Source organism: Sinocyclocheilus grahami, unplaced genomic scaffold, assembly GCF_001515645.1.
Source record: "Sinocyclocheilus grahami isolate Dianchi unplaced genomic scaffold, SAMN03320097.WGS_v1.1 scaffold1539.1, whole genome shotgun sequence".
Lineage (NCBI taxonomy): Eukaryota > Metazoa > Chordata > Actinopteri > Cypriniformes > Cyprinidae > Sinocyclocheilus > Sinocyclocheilus grahami.
In genome coordinates, this window is record NW_015506718.1 from 100238 (window position 1) to 121500 (window position 21263).

Below are 21263 nucleotides of genomic sequence, written 5' to 3' on the forward strand. Positions count from 1 at the left end.
GAAACTCAGCGAATACATGCCTCACAGACATGATAAATATATCTATAGAAAGCTTTAAATTACTACTTAACGAAATAAAACAAATCAAAAACAAAAACTCTTTCATTATGATCATAATCCGTAAAGATGCACTTCTCTCTAAAGGCGCGTCTAATGAAGAGATGGAAAGTCAGGATCAACAACTTCATCCTTGCGACACTGACTCAGAAAACACTAGTTTATTAGTAAATAATTAAAATATTTCCTTACTGTTTCCCCCTGATGCATTTATGGTAATTACTTTTGCCGGTGCTTTGCGGCAAATTTAAGCCTATTGCGTGCATTTGAACGCAGAACTCTTCAGCTGCGCTGACGGCAAGCACCCTACATACATGCTGCTGCTGCGAGACAATAAACACCGTCGAGCCGCTCTTGAGTCGCGGCAGCACGGTCTCGTGTTGTTTCCACCAGCGCAGCAATCTTTTTTCATCACTAATTGATGGATGTCTAAAATATAAAAATAAGGAGAAGCCTAAAACAGGCCCATACCCTGCCCGCGTCTGAACTATGACGTCAAAATTGTCCCGAAGCCCGGTCCGAGGGGCGTAAAAAAGTCGGGGCCCATCGGGCCCGAGCTGAAATGCAGGGCTCCAGCTCTGATCTAGCTCACAGAAAACGATTTGACGGAAAATTTATCAGAAGAGATGAAAGAAAGATAGTGGTCATCTACGCAATTTGGAAAAAGAGGCTGCTTTTCTGCATTAGGTATGTTTATTTATTTATTTATTTTTACTCTTTGTACAGCAGCTATTGTTCATTCTAAATTTATTTTTTAATATAGAATATGTGTTACATAAATACATGAAATGTAGAACATATAAAAAAGTGCTCGTGGCCCGTCTCTGCCAGTGGGTGCCCCCCCCCACGCATAAAAGTGAAACTCCGCCTATGATTGTGCTGTTACTCCTTTCGAGCCGAATTTCACAAAATTGGGTGTTATTTATGGGGAGTAGAATTATTTATTTATTTCAATTAATGTAATCGATTAAATATCATAATATTTAGGCTATAATATTATAAATCAGGTTGGTTTGTTTTGCTGACGTAATATGTAAATGATATGCGTGCAGCCTGCGAGACTTGCACTTGGACCATATGCGGCCCAGTGGAAAAAAAGGTTGAGAACCACTGCTATAAGGTAACAATAATATAATAAGATAACCTTGTTTGAAATGGGTTTGGCTAGAAAGAAAATGTTGGTTTCGTCTATACTACTAACATTAGGTACTTATACTATATTGACTGGGTTAAATAGAATTGCATTACTAAAAAGAGACTAAAGTGAACTAAATGAGCATGCATCTTTCCTGATGTCTCTGGGTTTAATGCGCCAAGTGTTTGTTCAGATCCTCCGTCACTGCTGCGTTTGTGATCCGAGTTTCAGTGAAGTTCGTCAAGGGCATAACTGAACGTGTCAGTGTTGACTTTAATGTTCTACTGAAGAGAACAGATGGCTGACGTGTGACGCTCGCATCTGATTGGCCAGCAGAGATTCTAAGATGAAAACTAGAGAGAGAGAGTTTCGCTCATAGCACTCCAAATGTTTATAATCTCCTGCAAACATCTTTCTGCTAGATTTATATCGTTGAAGCCGTCTGTTATCTGCTGGTCTTTGTGTGTTTTGTTGAGACACAGACAGTGACATTCATGCATATTCATTCAGTTAAAACAATCAAGTGCCTCTTTTAGATTTCCACTATAAACTCTCGACACGAGTGGCGTCTCTTCTTCACGCCACGGCGCTGCATTCGTGTGCGAGAGGGACATTTACTCTATCTCTTAATTAAAGATTATATCACATCATTTTCTTCACAAGGGAAGAAAAATTCACTTCAAAGAAAGAGTGAGAAAAATAATTTCTGTAAGTTCACCAACTGAAAATGAGGCAAAGTTATTTGCATGAGTAAGATTGACGTTTTTAATATCCGCTGCAGCGGCGGTTCGATTGGCGTGACTGAGCCATCGCCGGCTGTGAGAAAGCACATCGTGTGCCACAGCATCGTCCTCATTATTGAGAAAACAATCCATAATTAAAGTAATCATGATTAATTACCATTCGCTCACCATTTGCACATCTGCTTAATTATAAGTTTGGAAAATTCCTCCACGTCTGAATTCAGATTTTGTGTGATGCTCGTTCTGACGTGGTGTTGATAGTTTGACGAGACCGTGTCAGCTAACGGCTCTGAATCTGGCGCGCCGATGTTTGTCTGTTGTTTTAATTACACAGACACGCATGAGAATTGCCTGTCATGGCAGGGAGAAATAGGGCCCAGAGCTAAACGTCTACATGGCACGAGGCCGCCCCAGGTAAAAAAAAAAGTACACTTCCATAATGTACTTAAAGGGGTCATCGGATGCGACATGCACTTTTACAAGTTGTTTGAACTGAAATGTGTGTTGGCAGTGTGTGTACACAACCACCCTATAATGATAAAAATTCACCCAGTGTTTTTTAAAATCTCATTAAATCATTTCCCCATTCTCATGTCAAGCCGTTCTCAGATTCTTGGCTGTGTGACATCACACAGACCCAGGCCCCTCCCACGATTGTTGATTGACACTGGTGTTTTATATTAGCTCCGCCCTGAGTGATCTGTGAACAGTCATCCATTGTTTCACCGCCAGAGCAGATGTAGACAAGAATGTCTCCTAAGCGATCGAGGTGTTCTGTTGCTGGATGTAATAATGAACATAGCAGTCGTCATTTACTCCCGACATCTGAGCTGCTAAAGACGCAGTGGATTACGTTTGTTTTTGAAGGGAATGTGGCCCTGATCTACTTAAATGCATCTATGTTTGCGCAAATCATTCATGATCCATGTGAGTGTAAGGTTCTTTTATGAATCTTTTCAAATCTCCTTTCCTAATAACTTGCTAGTTAGCAAGCTCTGCGGATAAAGTAAACAGTTTCATGAGAACGGCTCGTCATCCCACGGAAGAGAGGAACGGGGTCAGCAGAGCTCATTAGCATTTAAAGGAACATGTACTAAAACAGCTTGCTGAAAACAGAGCTGACTTTGACAGGGTAAAAAGGGTGTTGTTTTACACTACCATTGAGAAATTTTAACCAAAGTATGTTATAGACTTTTCATTACGACCCTAAAAAATCATATCAACTTGTGGGAAATGGGCATATGATGACCCTTAAAGTGCTATCATACTATCTCTGTACTTAAAAAATGTATTTAGTTACCACTTGTAGTACACTTGAGTGTACTAGTATATGAAAGATGGGTTCAAGTGTACTACAAGTGGTAACTAAATAATTTTTTGGGATTTAGTTGGAACAAGATGGCGCTGCAAATGGCAGCCAGGACGCTGAGCTCGGTGATTCTTCTGATGTTTTTGTTTGTTTGTTCTGTGTTTTGTCATTCTTCTACTATAAGTTTTAACAGAGACAAACTCCTTAACTTTAAGCAACACATCCCAGACAATATTTTTCCGGTTTTTGATTATTCAGACGTTTTGATGGACATTCTAGTCGGAGGTACAGCTGTGTTGTTCAAACGCGCGTGCAGACGCAGAAGAGGGAAATGCGCCGGCGCCCTGGTGAAGCTCCGCGCACGCAGCTTTCGGACTGTGCTCCCAAACATTCATCTCGCGAATGTCCATTCCCTTCCTCACAAAACGGATGAACTTCTTCTCCTCACCCGCACCAACAAGGACTTTTCAAACTCTGCTGCGCTGTGCTTCACTGAAACCTGGCTGAGTGAAACCATTCCGGACAATGCGCTTCATCTGCCGGGCTACCAGCTGTTCAGAGCGGATCGCATCGCGGAGTTAACAGGGAAAACCAGAGGTGGTGGATTGTGTTTCTACATCAACGAAAGTTGGCGTTCAGATGTAACAACGCTGAAAAAGGTATGCTGTCCTAATTTAGAGGCACTCATCATAAACTGTAAACCTTTCTACTCGCCGCGGGAGTTTTCCTCTTTCATTCACATGAATGTGTACGTGCCTCCGGACGCTACTACTCAGAAAAGAGCTTTCAGCCAACGATCCAGCGTCAGTATGGACTGGTCTGAAGAACATCACCATGTACAAGACACCACCCCCACAGTCAGTGGAGAATCAACAACTGGCTGACAATCTGAATGTGTTTTACTGCATATTTGAAAAGGATAGTCTACCACCCCCCCATCCGCTCTGATCTGCATTTCACACGTTCACATATCACCCCTCCAACCCCCCTATCTCCCTCCACCACCATTCAACCTGTGCTTAAGGTCTGTGTAGAGGATGTGAACCGGGTCTTCAGGAAGCAGAAATCTAGAAAAGCTTCAGGCCCAGATGATGTTTCACCTGCCTGTTTAAAAGTCTGTGCTGCGTGCAGACGCAGAAGAGGGAAATGCGCCGGCGCCCTGGTGAAGCTCCGCGCACGCAGCTTTCGGACTGTGCTCCCAAACATTCATCTCGCGAATGTCCATTCCCTTCCTCACAAAACGGATGAACTTCTTCTCCTCACCCGCACCAACAAGGACTTTTCAAACTCTGCTGCGCTGTGCTTCACTGAAACCTGGCTGAGTGAAACCATTCCGGACAATGCGCTTCATCTGCCGGGCTACCAGCTGTTCAGAGCGGATCGCATCGCGGAGTTAACAGGGAAAACCAGAGGTGGTGGATTGTGTTTCTACATCAACGAAAGTTGGCGTTCAGATGTAACAACGCTGAAAAAGGTATGCTGTCCTAACTTAGAGGCACTCATCATAAACTGTAAACCTTTCTACTCGCCGCGGGAGTTTTCCTCTTTCATTCACATGAATGTGTACGTGCCTCCGGACGCTACTACTCAGAAAAGAGCTTTCAGCCAACGATCCAGCGTCAGTATGGACTGGTCTGAAGAACATCACCATGTACAAGACACCACCCCCACAGTCAGTGGAGAATCAACAACTGGCTGACAATCTGAATGTGTTTTACTGCATATTTGAAAAGGATAGTCTACCACCCCCCCATCCGCTCTGATCTGCATTTCACACGTTCACATATCACCCCTCCAACCCCCCTATCTCCCTCCACCACCATTCAACCTGTGCTTAAGGTCTGTGTAGAGGATGTGAACCGGGTCTTCAGGAAGCAGAAATCTAGAAAAGCTTCAGGCCCAGATGATGTTTCACCTGCCTGTTTAAAAGTCTGTGCTGACCAACTGGCTCTCACGTCTGTGGTCATGAAGTCACTTGAGAGACTAGTCCTGGCCTACCTGAAGGACATCACTGGACCTTTGCTGGATCCTCTTCAGTTTGCCTACAGAGCAAACAGGTCTGTGGATGATGCAGTCAACATGGGACTGCATTACATCCTGCAACACCTCGACAGACCTGGGAATTACGCAAGGATCCTATCTGTGGACTTCAGTTCGGGTCAGTTCAGTTCAGTTCAATACCATCATGCCTGACCTTCTCTCAGACAAACTCACACAGCTCTCCGTGCCCACCTCCATCTGTCAGTGGATCACCAGCTTCCTGACAGACAGGCAGCAGCTAGTGAGGCTGGGCAAACTCACATCCAGGACTATCACCATCAGCACTGGCGCCCCCCAGGGATGTGTACTCTCCCCACTGCTCTTCTCTCTCTACACGAATGACTGCACCTCTAAAGACCCCTCTGTCAAGCTCCTGAAGTTCGCAGACGACACTACAGTCATCGTCCTGATCAAGGACGGAGACGAGTCTGCTTACAGACAGGAGGTTAAAGAGCTGGCTGTCTGGTGCAGTCTTAACAACCTGGAGCTTAACACGCTCAAAACTGTGGAGATGATCGTGGACTTCAGGAGAAAACCCCCTGCACTCCCCCCACTCACCATCATGGACAGCACTGTGACTGCAGTGGAGTCATTCAGGTTCCTGGGCACCACAATCTCTCAGGACCTGAAGTGGGACACTCACATAGACTCCATTGCAAAAAAGGCCCAGCAGAGGTTGTACTCCCTTCGCCAGCGGAGGAAATTCACCCTGCCACAGGAGCTGCTTAAACAGTTCTACTCTGCTATCATTGAGTCTGTCCTGTGTTCATCCATAACTGTCTGGTTTGGTTCAGCAACCAAATCAGACATCAAGAGACTACAACGGACAGTCAGGACTGCTGAAAGGATTATTGGTGTCCCTCTGCCCAGCCTCCAAGATCTTTACATCTCCAGAGTGAGGAAAAGGGCTAAAAAAAATCACCTTGGACCCCTCACACCCAGCCCACTCTCTCTTCGAACTGTTGCCTTCTGGTCGGCACTACAGAGCACTGACCACCAGAACAGCAAGGCACAAGAACAGTTTTTTCCCACAGGCTATACTCAGTTCCTCACCCGCACCAACAAGGACTTTTCAAACTCTGCTGCGCTGTGCTTCACTGAAACCTGGCTGAGTGAAACCATTCCGGACAATGCGCTTCATCTGCCGGGCTACCAGCTGTTCAGAGCGGATCGCATCGCGGAGTTAACAGGGAAAACCAGAGGTGGTGGATTGTGTTTCTACATCAACGAAAGTTGGCGTTCAGATGTAACAACGCTGAAAAAGGTATGCTGTCCTAACTTAGAGGCACTCATCATAAACTGTAAACCTTTCTACTCGCCGCGGGAGTTTTCCTCTTTCATTCTCGTGAATGTGTACGTGCCTCCGGGCGCACTCAGAAAAGAGCTTTCAGCCAACGATCCAGCTTCAGTATGGACTGGTCTGAAGAACATCACCATGTACAAGACACCACCCCCACAGTCAGTGGAGAATCAACAACTGGCTGACAATCTGAATGTGTTTTACTGCATATTTGAAAAGGATAGTCTACCACCCCCCCATCCGCTCTGATCTGCATTTCACACGTTCACATATCACCCCTCCAACCCCCCTATCTCCCTCCACCACCATTCAACCTGTGCTTAAGGTCTGTGTAGAGGATGTGAACCGGGTCTTCAGGAAGCAGAAATCTAGAAAAGCTTCAGGCCCAGATGATGTTTCACCTGCCTGTTTAAAAGTCTGTGCTGACCAACTGGCTCTCACGTCTGTGGTCATGAAGTCACTTGAGAGACTAGTCCTGGCCTACCTGAAGGACATCACTGGACCTTTGCTGGATCCTCTTCAGTTTGCCTACAGAGCAAACAGGTCTGTGGATGATGCAGTCAACATGGGACTGCATTACATCCTGCAACACCTCGACAGACCTGGGAATTACGCAAGGATCCTATCTGTGGACTTCAGTTCGGGTCAGTTCAGTTCAGTTCAATACCATCATGCCTGACCTTCTCTCAGACAAACTCACCCAGCTCTCCGTGCCCACCTCCATCTGTCAGTGGATCACCAGCTTCCTGACAGACAGGCAGGAGATGGTTGTGAAATTGGAGAACAGAAGGAGATGACTCTTTCGACTTTGTCTAGAGGAACGGGACTGGTTGCCTGGAGTATCATGCATAGAGAATCTCCACAAGGCCTTTTACAACAGCAGAAAGACGGTGTTTGCATTGACTAGCCCTAGTGGCTGTTCTCACGAAAGTGGGGTCATCCGACAGGCCTTCCTCCTCGTTCAGCAGTGCCTTCTAGATGAGAAAGTGGATGTTGCAGTTCTAGTTTTGCTGGACCTTCTCTTCCCCAAATTCAAATACCTTCAGATGAGAAAACAGCTCTGCAAAAAACCTGTTCTGTCCTGGCCCAAGAACCCAAGAGTGCAGCCACTCTTCTGGAATAATTTACGTGTTGCTCTTGTCTCTGACAATGACTACGTTTACATGCACACGAATAATGAGATGATTTCCAATAATCAGAGTAAGGACATAATCGCATTATGATGTTTACATGTCAAGAGCAAAGCTCTTCACTCCCGTTTACATGCAATTTACATTATTCTTATTATTCGCTAAGAATTGTGGTTAATTTTTTTTACTGCCAGTATTCACATACCCCACTGCACCGAACAAATGATGGACTCAGAAAGAGCAGGTGTGTTAACTGGCCACTGTTTTAATTTAGGCCTATTTAAGTCTAATGCAAAACACTTTTGTATGGTTGTATTCCATGCTGTTTCGGCGCCATAGAAATGTGATGGCAATTCGTTTTCCTACGCTGCCATCTCATTCTACTCGCCGTTTCTGGATGAGGGTAAGAAGTAGAGACTGGTGGCAGCGAGTTGTGTTTTCCCCTAATGTGATTCATTCTTCCCCTCCATCGTTTCTAATCTGCGTATTATTACAGGTGTGCGTCACGTCATTCATGTATGTCACGAGCACATGCGAACTTTGGTCAGAGCGGCAAAACTGCGATTAAGGCATTTACATGCCTATATATTTGTATTAAAATCAGCATACGCCACCTATGTTAATACGATTATGCTTGCTGCCAATATGAGCTTAATCGCATTATTTAGATCGAAGTATTGCATTTACATGAGGTAAAGTTTAATCGCAATATTGCCAAAATCTCATTATAATCCCATTAAGAAGGTGCATGTAAACGCACTCAATGATAGAGCCTACAACTAGAATGTCACAGAGAGCTTATAAAAAAGGATGAAATGTAATGAGAATGTTGTTTTATGTAGTCCTGTTGTTTCAGGATTTTGTTTGTTTGTTAGAATGTATGATCTTATCATGGGCTACTGGAAGTATTGAAAATATTCAAAGATGTTGCAATACTGAAAATCTTAACATCTTCTGGCAAACTCAGTGATTGACAGTGATATTGGAGCTGTGTGAAGTTCCCTGCTGCTTCAAACGCTCCACCATTATTCCGGTCCCCAAAAAGCCCAAAATCATTGGACTTAACGACTACAGACCTGTCGCTCTCACATCTGTGGTCATGAAGTCACTTGAGAGACTGGTCCTGGCCTACCTGAAGGACATCACTAGACCTTTGCTGGATCCTCTTCAGTTTGCCTACAGAGCAAACAGGTCTGTGGATGATGCAGTCAACATGGGACTGCATTACATCCTGCAACACCTCGACAGACCTGGGAATTACGCAAGGATCCTATCTGTGGACTTCAGTTCGGGTCAGTTCAGTTCAGTTCAATACCATCATGCCTGACCTTCTCTCAGACAAACTCACACAGCTCTCCGTGCCCACCTCCATCTGTCAGTGGATCACCAGCTTCCTGACAGACAGGCAGCAGCTAGTGAGGCTGGGCAAACTCACATCCAGGACTATCACCATCAGCACTGGCGCCCCCCAGGGATGTGTACTCTCCCCACTGCTCTTCTCTCTCTACACGAATGACTGCACCTCTAAAGACCCCTCTGTCAAGCTCCTGAAGTTCGCAGACGACACTACAGTCATTCATCAAGGACGGAGACGAGTCTGCTTACAGACAGGAGGTTAAAGAGCTGGCTATCTTGTGCAGTCTTAACAACCTGGAGCTTAGCACGCTCAAAACTGTGGAGATGATCATGGACTTCAGGAGAAACCCCCCTGCACTCCCCCCACCATTATGGACAGCACTGTGACTGCAGTGGAGTCATTCAGGTTCCTGGGCACCACAATCTCTCAGAACTTGAAGTGGGACACTCACATAGACTCATTGCATAGAATCATTGCAAAAAAGACCCAGCAGAGGTTGTACTTCCTTCGCCAGCTGAGAAAATTCAACCTGCCACAGGAGCTGCTTAAACAGTTCTAATCTGCTATCATTCAGTCTGTCCTGTGTTCATCCATAACTGTCTGGTTTAGTTCAGCAACCAATTCAGACATCAAGGGACTACAACGGACAGTCAGGACTGCTGACAGGATTATTGGTGCCCCTCTGCCCAGCCTCCAAGATCTTAACATCTCCAGAGTGAGGAAAAGGGCTAAAAAAATCACCTTGGACCCCTCACACCCAGCCCACTCTCTCTTCGAACTGTTGCCTTCTGGTCGGCGCTACAGAGCACTGACCACCAGAACAGCAAGGCACAAGAACAGTTTTTTTCCACAGGCTATACTCAGTCTAAACAATTAAGCTTTCAAAATTATACAACTAACATAGTATATTTATATTAAACTGCACACTTTGTAAATAACATATCTATCTGCACACTAATAAACATATCTGTACATTTATCTAAACAATACATTTTTTTCGAATATTTCTATTTCTGTATATAGTACATTATTATTTTTTTTATTTTATTTGATTATATTAGTGTTATATTACATCCCTACTGTGTTATTCCTATGTATGTCTGCACTATGTTTGTACTTTCTTCTACACTGGAAGCTCCTGTCGTCAAGTCAAATTCCTTGTGTGTGTAAACATACTTGGTAATAGAGCTATTCTGATTCTGATTTTTAAATACAGAGATAGTATGTTAAAAGCGCATTTTAGTTCATATTCATGGTGTCCCAAAATAGCACAGTTGAGTACACTTAGTTGATCTTAAGCTTATCTTAATAAGTATTAAATAATCATTTTTAGTATATCAAGTACAAAACTAGTGCACAAAAATAGAGCACTTTAAGTACATTACGGAAGTGTACTTTTTTTTAACCTGGGTCTGCTGAGAAGGCATTATACAGTGACGTACAGAAAGCAATAGAGTGTTTTCCCTCTGTGCTTCATAAAGGTATCAGCGTTTGCCCAGTTACAGACGTGCCGAGGGCCTACAGTAGGTGGGCTACAGGGTGAATGAACATGTTCATTAAGCCAACACGCTGACAACTCCAGCCACTTTAACTGACAGATGCCCGGGAGTCCCCAGAGACAAACCCTCGGAGGAGAAACGGGACGTTAACCACAGTGTCAAAGCAGGTGGAATAATTAAGAAAAAGGAGAGAGCTCATTTAAAAGGGCTAAATCATGGCTGTAAGTTAATTATGTTGCCTTACCTTACACAGGAAGTGGCTTCACAGGGGATTACAATGGATTTCCTTTTAAGGAAGCTCCTGGCTCGTTAGAAACAGAGCAAAGATAAGCCGTGATGGGATCGACAGGACAGTTCTCAGCTGACCACCACTGTAGTGTCTGATCGCCGTTCATTTGGCTTGTTGTGGAAGAGCGCTGACATTAGATTGCGAGTTGAATACGGGCAGCTTATAACAAGTCAGCTTGTGCAGGTGTAGCAGTGTTTCCATTACTGTGAGCAGACACCCCAGCATCTCTAATGATAGAGCACGCGCTTCAGGAAGCTCCAGCTCCTCATTAAACCCTCTGCTGCAATGTTAGAAAGGCGACTCGGGTGGAAGTTATAGTTTCAGCTGCTTGCAGTTAACTCTGTGTTTATTATGCAGAATTTATTATCAATGTTTGTATCTCTTAATGTAACAGTGCATCAATTAAAACATAATTTAGCTGCCCAAACTTGTTTGACCTGCTTTCTGATGTGTAGACAGAAGAAGATATTTTGAGAGGTTTTTTTTGTCTGTACAATGAAAGGGCTCCAATGTTGTCCAAACGTTCTTTAAAAAAAATATTTTGTGTTCAGCAGAAGAAAGAAGATTGGGACATATTTTCTTCTTTTTTTCTGTGTTTTTATTTCAAACTATTACAGTTTTTTCAACTGCTTACACACATTTTCAAAACTTTGCCTGTTTTTTTTTTTTTTTCATAACTTTACACACAAATCCAAGAATTGCACACAAAATGCAAAAAGCCTCTCATCTCTTGCAAAATGAAGCACTGCATTCAAAATATCACAAACACATCTCAAAAGCAAATATTTACAAACAGCTTTTCCTTAATATTAATTCCTGTTAGATTTGTGTTTGTTACATAGAGAACTGTGTTGTGTTTTGCAAAAAGTGTTTTATGAAATTCAAAACGGAGTCAAAGACCGTTAATTAGTGTCTGGTTTTGTAGATTTGGTGTGTGCTTCTGCTGCTGTGAGTGTCAGCTTTCAGAAACTGTGTGACAAGTAAAGATTCTGTGTATTGAACTGTAATTTAAAGGGATAGTTCACCTAAAAATGAAAATTCTGCCATAATTCTGCCTCAAAGGCTGTTTCAAACCTGTAATCTGTTGAACACAAAAGAAGATATCATGAAGAATGTTGGTAACCAAACAGCCACTGGTAGCCATTGAAATCCATAGAATGGAAAAACATGCTATGGAAGTCAATGGGAACCGGAAACTGTTTGGTTTCTTCAAAATGTCATCTTTTGTGTTCAACAGAAGAAAGAAACTCATACCATTTTGGAACAGCTTGAGGGTGAACAAATTATGGCAGAATTTTCATATTCTTCTTGGCTTGATCTGTTTGTCTGTGTTCCTTTTCAAATACGGCATTAACAGAAGGTTTTACTAGCCACATCGTAACCCTTCGATATTATTACATTTTTTAGTTTTCCATCACGTTTGCGCTCTGGAAGAATGTCAAGTGGCCGCACTAAGTGGGGCGTTCAGGTTGTAATCATGGCGCTCAGCCGCAGCTCGTCCGTGTTGATAGTGTTCTCTTTTGTAAGGCAGAGCGGCCGTTGACAGAGGGTATTAAAGTTAATCAGCAGAGAAATGTCAGATGGCTTCGCTCACACATGTTAGTGTTCTGCTAGCGCTCTCAAACAATGCATGCTCGCCGTGTCGGGCGACTTCTGGAGGGCCGGCGCTCAGATCTATTCTTTGAGTGCGCCGGCGTAATCATGCGTGACCTGGAGCGACTGAGCTCTTTAATTAGAGAGACACGCATTCATTACTTACCCTTTTCTCAGAGGAGATTAGCTGGAGCCCATGCTTTGTGGGAGAAATACAGAGCTAAATGTACCTGAGACGGGCCTTCCTCCACTGAACTAAAGAGTTCCTCCAGCGACTTACAGTCTCCCGACTCTTACACCCCAAGCGAGATGAGTGCGCCCTTACGAAAATTAACCATGGTTTTACTCCAAATAAAACCAAAAAAACATGGTTACTATAGTTAAACCATGGTAGCCACAAATAACCCATGGTCTCACTACACTAAGCATAGTTTAACCATGGTATTTGTAGCAAAACTGTGGTTATAAATAGTAATCAATTTGCCAAAAAACCATGCTTACTACACATTTACTACAATAAAATCATGGTTAATTTTCATAAGTCAAGTCAAGTCAAGTTTATTTGTATAGCGCTTTTCACGATACAAATCATTGCAAAGCAACTTTACAGCAAATTAAGTTTCTACAATATTTAGTGGTAGCTTATCAGTGGTAACTGTCAGTTAATGTACATATGGCAGAAATGTACAGAAAAATCAATTTAAGACGTAATAATGCAGACGATGAACACTATTAACAGCAATTATTATATGATGCAATCAAACTGTGGGTGTGCAGGTACGCTGTGTGTTCGTATTCAGCTCAGAACTGTTGGAGGAGGTTTTTAATTAAAATAAATGAATCAATGTGAGGTTTATAATGAGCAGATGCTAACAGTGGTGTTTAAAAAGCTCTCATTAAGTGTCTGAAGGGCTTTTGATGGCAGTCTGTCTCGGGTCACATCCTCTGGCCGGATGAAAGAGGAGCTCTTGAAGGTCGCGTGGTACGTTTACTGAGCACATCCAAAGGGTCGAGCTGCGCTCCAGGCCTTTGAAGTTACTCCGCTGGCTCGATAGCTGGTCGATGGGCCAACCCGGGGTTCCAGGGAAATGTTTTGATTTTTATTTTATATTCGTGGGTTATATTATAACTAGGGCTGTGAGTTTAACATGTTAATTAAAAAAAAAAATTGGGATTAAATTATTTAACGATACACATTAAAAAATAACGTGATTTAAAATATTTTAACGCACTGACCCCGTCCCCAGACCTGTACATCATCTTACATTTCATACAGCTGACTGTTGAGAAATATGATGCAGGGCAACAACTACATAAATGCTGTTATGCCCTAAAATTCAAGACATTGGGGCATAAATGCTCCTGTATGAGTTTTTGTCTCATATTTAGATCATATGATAAGTGATAAAAGAAGGTATTTTGAAGACTGTTGGTAACAAAGCTGTTTTGGTTACCGATGACTTCCATTGCATGAATGTTTCTCAAATGATCTTCTTTTATGTTCTACAGTTTATGTTAGGCCATTGTTGCCTAAACATTTATGTGTAAAAAAAATTATGCTGAATCAAATAAAATATTTCTTTCTAAAGCTACTATTTGTAATGTCTACTTAATACTTTCTCATTTAACACAAATATAGCTTTAAATAATCTTTTAGGGGTATTTTAACAAACAAATGTAATTTGTGATTAATTAATCAATCGACACATCATGTAATTAATTAAATTAAAAAATGTTAATCGACTGACAGCCCTAATTATAACACTTATTTATTTAGTTTTAGATAGTTTATAGTATGTTGATGCTTTTATGGATGGTCTTAAGTATGGATTGCTGAATTTCCTGTATGCACAACAAATTTACCTTCAGGTACTAATAAAGATACCATGAACCTTGAGGTCTTTATGAGAGCAGGAGGAACATTTGACTGGCGTTTTGTGTCTTCTGAAAAACAAAAACAAAGATATGTTTGCTTGAAAGCGAGTGTTTCTGATGCATGGCAATATATCAGCTCTTTTTTAGTGCGTTAGATTCAAGCGACAGACTAACAAGCGAGAAAAACAAACCAACAGAAGAAACGCTGTGTAATTCAGCTGCATTTATCGCACCTTCTCCGCTGGTTGCCAGAACTTTCCTCTTAGTGCGTCCCATTGCTAATTTACAGAACCAGTGGGACTCAATTATATTCAGAAGGAAGATGTCAGCCTCTCACCCCGACAGCGTCGCTCATCACTGGAACAAAAGCTCGGGCTTGCGACGTGTTTAGGATTGGATTATGTTCAGAAGGCTCAGTTCTGGGCCTGGCTGGGAGCCTGTGATGTTCAGCAGCTGTACTGAGAGCAATTTCCTTCCCGTCTCAGTGCTGACATTTCTTAAAGAGACCCCCCAGAGCGGAGCGCTCTCGCCCTCGCCGTGATTAGCCGTATAGCGTCGTCTAACGGCACGCAGGATCACAGCAGCGATGGCTTCACATGGATGAAGGTCAACGGGATGAGACTATGTGTGTGTATCGGGCCACAGGGAGGGCTTATTGTGGTAATTATGAAGTGAGGATGTATCGATGTGTGTGATGTTTCTCCACAGAGCTGTAGTCCAGTATTAAATGACTAGAGCATCAGCTTTTATTAATTTCATCTCTGGAACAAACAGGAATCTCACCTCCATTGCATCAGATCTGATCCGTGTAAAGGCTGGAATACATCACACAGCTTTTGCCCAGATTTTTAAACTCAGTCTGCAGATTTGAGTTGACAGATTTCATAGAAAATCATGTGGTGTAGGATAGACTCAGACTCAGACTCTGATTCCATTCAATCGGAGGAGATCAGACACATTTGATATTTTGAGCCGATTTTAGAAAACATATTGTTTTAATTTGTCAGTGTTTCAGTTTGTTGTGATGGGAATGACTGTAACGTCTGGTTGCATGTTATTCTTGGTTGTTTACAGTGGCCAGTTTTTCCTCTGCAAAGTCGCCAAATGTAGGATGCCTAGTGTTTGAATATCTGCTCAGATTCTCTTTTCCCGCCATTGACAGACTTTTCCGCCCATCCAAGTTTTCACTGTTATATAGTGGGGGGCGCTATTACACATCTTCTGAAATGGTACAGAATCTCCTGATCCAAACAATCGAAGCATTGCTCACATAAAAATCTAATGTGCTCAAGCACTAAACCATATAAATCAAAACTGCTGTTACAGAATGAAATGAGGATCCATGAAGCGGTGTAGGACTGTGAAGCTTTGGATGTGTTAATGAAGCGTTCGACTCCATCTATGCTTAGATCATTCTTCTGAACCCCATCCAGACGTAGTCTTTGACAAAAACGCCAATGTCAATGTCTGGCTTTTTGTTCAAATGTCTTTTTTTTTTACTACGAAACTCACCCACATTCAAGTGTTGATAAATCAGAATTCATGTGCAGAAGCATGTTCTTTCTTTTGATATATTGCATGTTCAGATGCTCATACAACAGAATTTTCTGTTGGCCGTGAAATTTCATGCTGGCGAGAATAGAGTTAAGTAATAAAAGCCTGAAATGACATAAATCTAGCCAATATCTAAAGAAGAGCATAGCTCATCTAAAATCATCAGTCTAATTGTCATAAATCAGCTCCATCCTTTCTGTTCGTGATGAATGAGAATGTTGTCTTCGCTCTTGTTCCTTGTCTTAGTATTAACCGATCGTCTTTACAGTTTTTTTCAATTGCTTACACACTAAATCTTCACTTGTCACACAGTTTCTGAAAGCTGACACTCAAACAGCAGAAGCACACACCAAATCTACAAAACCTTACACTAATTCTCAGCCTTTGACTCAGTTTTCAATTTCAGAAAACACTTTTTGCAAAACACAACACACAGTTCTCTATGTAGCACACAAATCTAACAGGAATTAATGTTTTAATGTTTGCAAATGTTTGCTTTTGAGATGTGTTTGTGATATTTTGAATGCAGTGCTTCATTTTGCAAGAGATGAGAGGCATTTTGCATTTTGTGTGCAATTCTTGGATTTGTGTGTGAAGTTATGAAAAAAAGAGGCAAAGTTTTGAAAATGTGTGTAAGCTGTTGAAACAAACTGTAAATGCTGCAGTCTGTGTTTGAGCTGTTACTGACCATATGCTCTCATCTGCCAAAGCAACATCCGGTCATAAAGCTCATCATCTGAAGCTCCGTCGCCGCACATGATGATGAATGTGTGTCTCTGTGGAGTGTTTCCAGCCGCTTGTTGAGTTCAGGCTGATCTGGGGCACAGGGGTCCATGTCAGTATTAGAGAAGTGTATCTAATAAAGTGCCCGCTGAGCACATACACACAAGACAAACCTAATCTCTGAGGAAACAAGAGCTAATGAGAGACAGAGACAGAGAGGGAAGACAGCGGAGAGACGGCCATGCAAATATTTCGCCCAGCGATTCATTATTTTTTCTCTTGAACCTCTCCCACAGAATAATGATCCCAAATACGCAGCAGTCACCGGCGGCCTCTCCCGAGCAGAAATTGGATTTCGGATGAACGATCAGATGGTTTACATTTCATCAAAATTCCCACGGTTTAAATTCATACTCGCGGAGACGGAAACGAGAGCAGCTGTCGTTCACTTCACCTGCGCAAACACTCACACATTCAGTTTTTCATCTTAACACAGCTGGTGAGTTTACCGCGTGCTACAAATGCTTGAAACCTGTTTTCTCACTTGAAAACTCTGGAATGAGTTGATTTTTGCTTTCTGTGTTCTCTTTTCGGTTGCTCTCTCGTGCCAGATCCAAACGTGTCTCCATCTGGCTGTTGAACAGAAGCTCACGCAAACCGAATCTGTCTGTGCAGTTTTACATGAAACAAAATAATCAATGCATATTTCATGGTGAAAAAGCTCGTTAGGATAATGAGATTTTCTCTGTGGAGAGGTTGCACATCGACAGGAAAAAGAAAACATTTACAAAAGCTGTGATTCAGATCTAATCGAAGTGTGCGTGTTACTGTAAGTCATTCTGGGTGCTTTACTACGGTACAGACGATGCGTTTGTCGCTGTTACGGCCGAATGGTGGAGAGTAATTTCTCAAAGCTGAAGCTCTGTCATGTTGACTAACAGATCACTGTGGTGCTAGAGAAACTCTCTGAACATCACTCAAATGAAGAAAGCGAAATCAGATCTTGCTGTAGAAAGATGCCACAATACCTGAGAGCAGCCAGCTTTCATCCTGGTGATGGGAAAACAGATTAACAGCAGTTTATGGAGTTTTCCTTTTTTTAATCTGACCTTGAGATCCAACTGTCATTTTGCAAGCAATGAAATGGCTGAACTCACGCTGTCAGAGTCAGATTACAGCATTTATCTGCTGCTCCTCGTTCAGTGCACGGTCAATGCCACACATGAGTGTAAATCAGACGCAGATGGACCTGATCTCTGCTGGCCGTCTGAAGGCCTGACTACACACAACACACCTGCGCTTCACTGAACACATCTGCAGCTCAAACACACAGTGTGTCATAGGAGTTACAGTATTTTAGTCTGAAAGCCTGTAAACTCAAGTTATTCTAATTGACTAAACATAACAGTGTAATCCACCGTAGTTTAGCACCTTCACTGATGGAGTGTCTTCAGTTCTGATATTCCTCATGATGGTTTTTATAGAGTGCATTTATACTAATATTGAACGCGATGTCGTATTGAAGCGAACTGAAGATGAGACGCTTTTGAAAGAGTTGCTATACAGTTTTTTTCAACCGCTTACACACAGAATCTTTACTTGTCACACAGTTTCTGAAAGCTGACACTCAAACAGCAGAAGCACACACCAAATCTACAAAACATTAATTCTGTCGTTGACTCAGTTTTCAATTTCATAAAACGCTTTTTGCAAAACACAACACACAGTTCTCTATGTAACACACACAAATCTAACAGGAATTAATATTATGCCAACGCTGTTTGCAAATGTTTGCTTTTGAGATGTGTTTATGATAATTTGAATGTGTGTGATTTGTGTGTAAAAATCTTTTAAAAAGAGGCAAAGTTTTGAAAATGTGTGTAAGCAGTTGAAAAAAACGGTAAAAATTTACAAAGTGTTTTATATTACTTCCTTTAATAAATACATGACAAATGCATCTTGTTGTGTGTTTTTGTTCATGAAGTGACACTTTTATGCATTCACGGTTTTTGTTTGAAGATCTGATGACTTTCAGTGTGAAAATACATTACAGACAGTTTAAACAAACTTTTCAGACTGGTCTGATTAAGAGAAAGTATGGTAGTGTAAATGCTATTCACTGGTACATTTTAAATACACAATAATTTTAAAACAATTTTTATTTTTTTTACACTTAATGTAATGTATGAATGTCATTTCAAATGTGTAAAAACTGGTGTGTCTAATTGTTTTTGGGTCTGTTGTGTATTAAAATTTTATTTATATCCACTTGTTCATTTGGATACAATCATACTTGTAAGGCAGTTAACAAAAAGTGTGAATTATGTGAATCAATGTATAGACCTAGAAAGGAAGAAATCAAAAATATAAATTAAAAGTTTACAAAATATAGATTTTTGTAGATAGTATGTCTAATTATAGAAAAACATAGATGATGAATCATTACTGATGTGTCTGTTTATTTGAAGCTTTTACATACTAATATTGATTCATGTTTAACAAGATATCAAATTTAATGCTATACTATAATGGCAATTTTATCATTGCTAAGATCAGTAAGTAATTGTTACCAATGCATGTGGCCATATTTGTTTATTGAAATGCATCATCCGAGAACAGAAAAAGTCCAAATAAAGTAGCCTGTCCACTGTGACCTCAGATGAGGGAACGATACTGTCAGACTGGGTGGAATATGTAGTTCCGTATTACAATCTGTATATGAAGCTTCAAATTACTTTCAAAAGGTGATTCACTCCATTTTTGTTGAGATACTATGCATGTCAAAAACAGTTAATATCCAGCCGAATCATTGTCGTTTAGGATTTAACGTGTCATTCTGCAGCTCTATCAGAGACAGATGGACAGCATTGTCATGCAACTAATCATTTGCATTGTTGTTTGTTTTCTTGCACAGCCCCGCTGACTGACAAGCCTCCCAAGATCCTGTACCCATCTGAAAATAAGATGAGTGTCTTGGAGATGCAGCTGGGTGAGAACAGCGTTTGTTATGAACTGAAATTACATAACTGTTTGAGGGATCTTACAGTAATGCATTGTGCTGTGTGTGTGTGCGTGCGCGTGTCTGTGTGTGTGAGTGTAAGTGTGTGTGTGTGTGTGTGTGTGTGTGTGTGTGTGTGTGTGTGTGTGTGTGTGTGTGTGTGTGTGTGTGTGTGTGTGTGTGTGTGTGTGTGTGTGTGTGTGTCTGCGTGTGTGTATTTGTGTGTGTGAGTATATAAAAAATATAAATTGGTCAGTATAAAAGGGTATAAAAGTCTATGGAAAGCCCCCACAATTCACAGAAACAAACGTGTGTGTGTGTGTGTGCGTGTGTACTTGCACACGGATCCGTATGTCTCGTCGGCCCCGTTACAGAATACTTAGCCACACAAGGATCCAGCAGCTGTTCAAGTGGACATTGGCCAGGTATGGACACTGCAAGAATATTATTAGCCCTTAAACAAGGCCCGCGATCGCTGGAGAACTATTAGAGAATTTTTAGCAATTGCACACTATTCAGATTTACGGGACTGTCTTTTGATAGTTTTTTTGTGATGGCATTAATCGACCTCTTAGGTCTATACTTAGAAGCGATGGTCCACGTTTGTCTCTCGCTCAGTTTATGGATTATGCTTTGTTGACTGTTGACTCTTTGTTTACTGTGGGTGTCACAGAGGAAGAACACAACAAAGTGTCTGTGACTGAAATGGCGACTGCACCAGAGTACGCTCACAAAATGGCGTCTACAGCGGAGCCTGATCGCAAAATGGCGGACACAACAGCGCCAAATTATGTCACAGCTGATCTTCTTGAATCAAGTCAAGTCACAATTGATCGTCATGAGTCAAGTCTAGTCACAGCTGATTTCCATGAGTCAAGTCTAGTCACAACTGATTGTCATGAGTCAAGTCTAATCACAGCTGTTTCTCATGAGTCCAGTCAAATCACAGCTGATCTCCCTGAGTTCAGTCAAGTCACGGTTGATCATCATGAGTCAGATCAAGTCACAGTTCATTATTATGAGTCAAGTCACAGCTGATCTTCATGAGTCAAGTCACAGCTGATCTTCATGAACCAAGTCACGTCACAGCTGATCGTCATGAGGCAAGTCACGTCATAGCTGATCGTCCAGAGTCACGTCACGTCACAGCTGATTGTCAGGAGTTTTATCATGTCCTGTCTGTTGCACCCAGATCTTCAAGGTCAGTCTTTCGGTATCCCAGTCTGGTATCTAGTGTGAGGGATACACCACTGGTGTCTGCACGCACAGCTGGTATCCCCCAAACCTACTCACACTAACTCTTCTGTTCCTGAACTAATTCCTCTGTCTGAAGTGTTTCCCCTGATGGGAATCGCTTTTTGGTGTGTTTGGGCTGCATACACCACCACAGAACTCCCAGAGGCAGCGGCGCCCACTATTAGGTCTCTAGAGGTGGAGGCTGAAGCTGCAGAATCTCCTGAGGCAGTGGTGCTCGCTGCTGTGTTCCCCGAAGCAATGGTGCCCACTGCAGTTTCTCCAGAGGTGGCGGCGCATGCTGCAGAACCTCCCGAAGCGGCGGTGCTCGCTTCAGCTCCTTGCGTGGTGGTGGCGCCCAGAAACGCACTTTCAACCTGTCATGTCAAGGTCGAAGGAACCTTTGCCGAACTCTCCCTGTATCCTGA

At 42.2% G+C, this 21263-nt stretch overlaps 1 protein-coding gene across 1 annotated transcript in view; it reads left to right on the forward strand.

Moving 5' to 3' along the window:
• Positions 1-21263, forward strand: part of LOC107571024 (interleukin-1 receptor accessory protein-like 1-B) — a 107403-nt gene that overhangs the window by 14164 nt on the left and 71976 nt on the right. The window contains exon 2 of the mRNA XM_016257309.1: positions 19519-19593. Coding sequence (XP_016112795.1) covers positions 19519-19593 — 75 coding nt within the window. The remainder of the gene's footprint in view (positions 1-19518; positions 19594-21263) is intronic.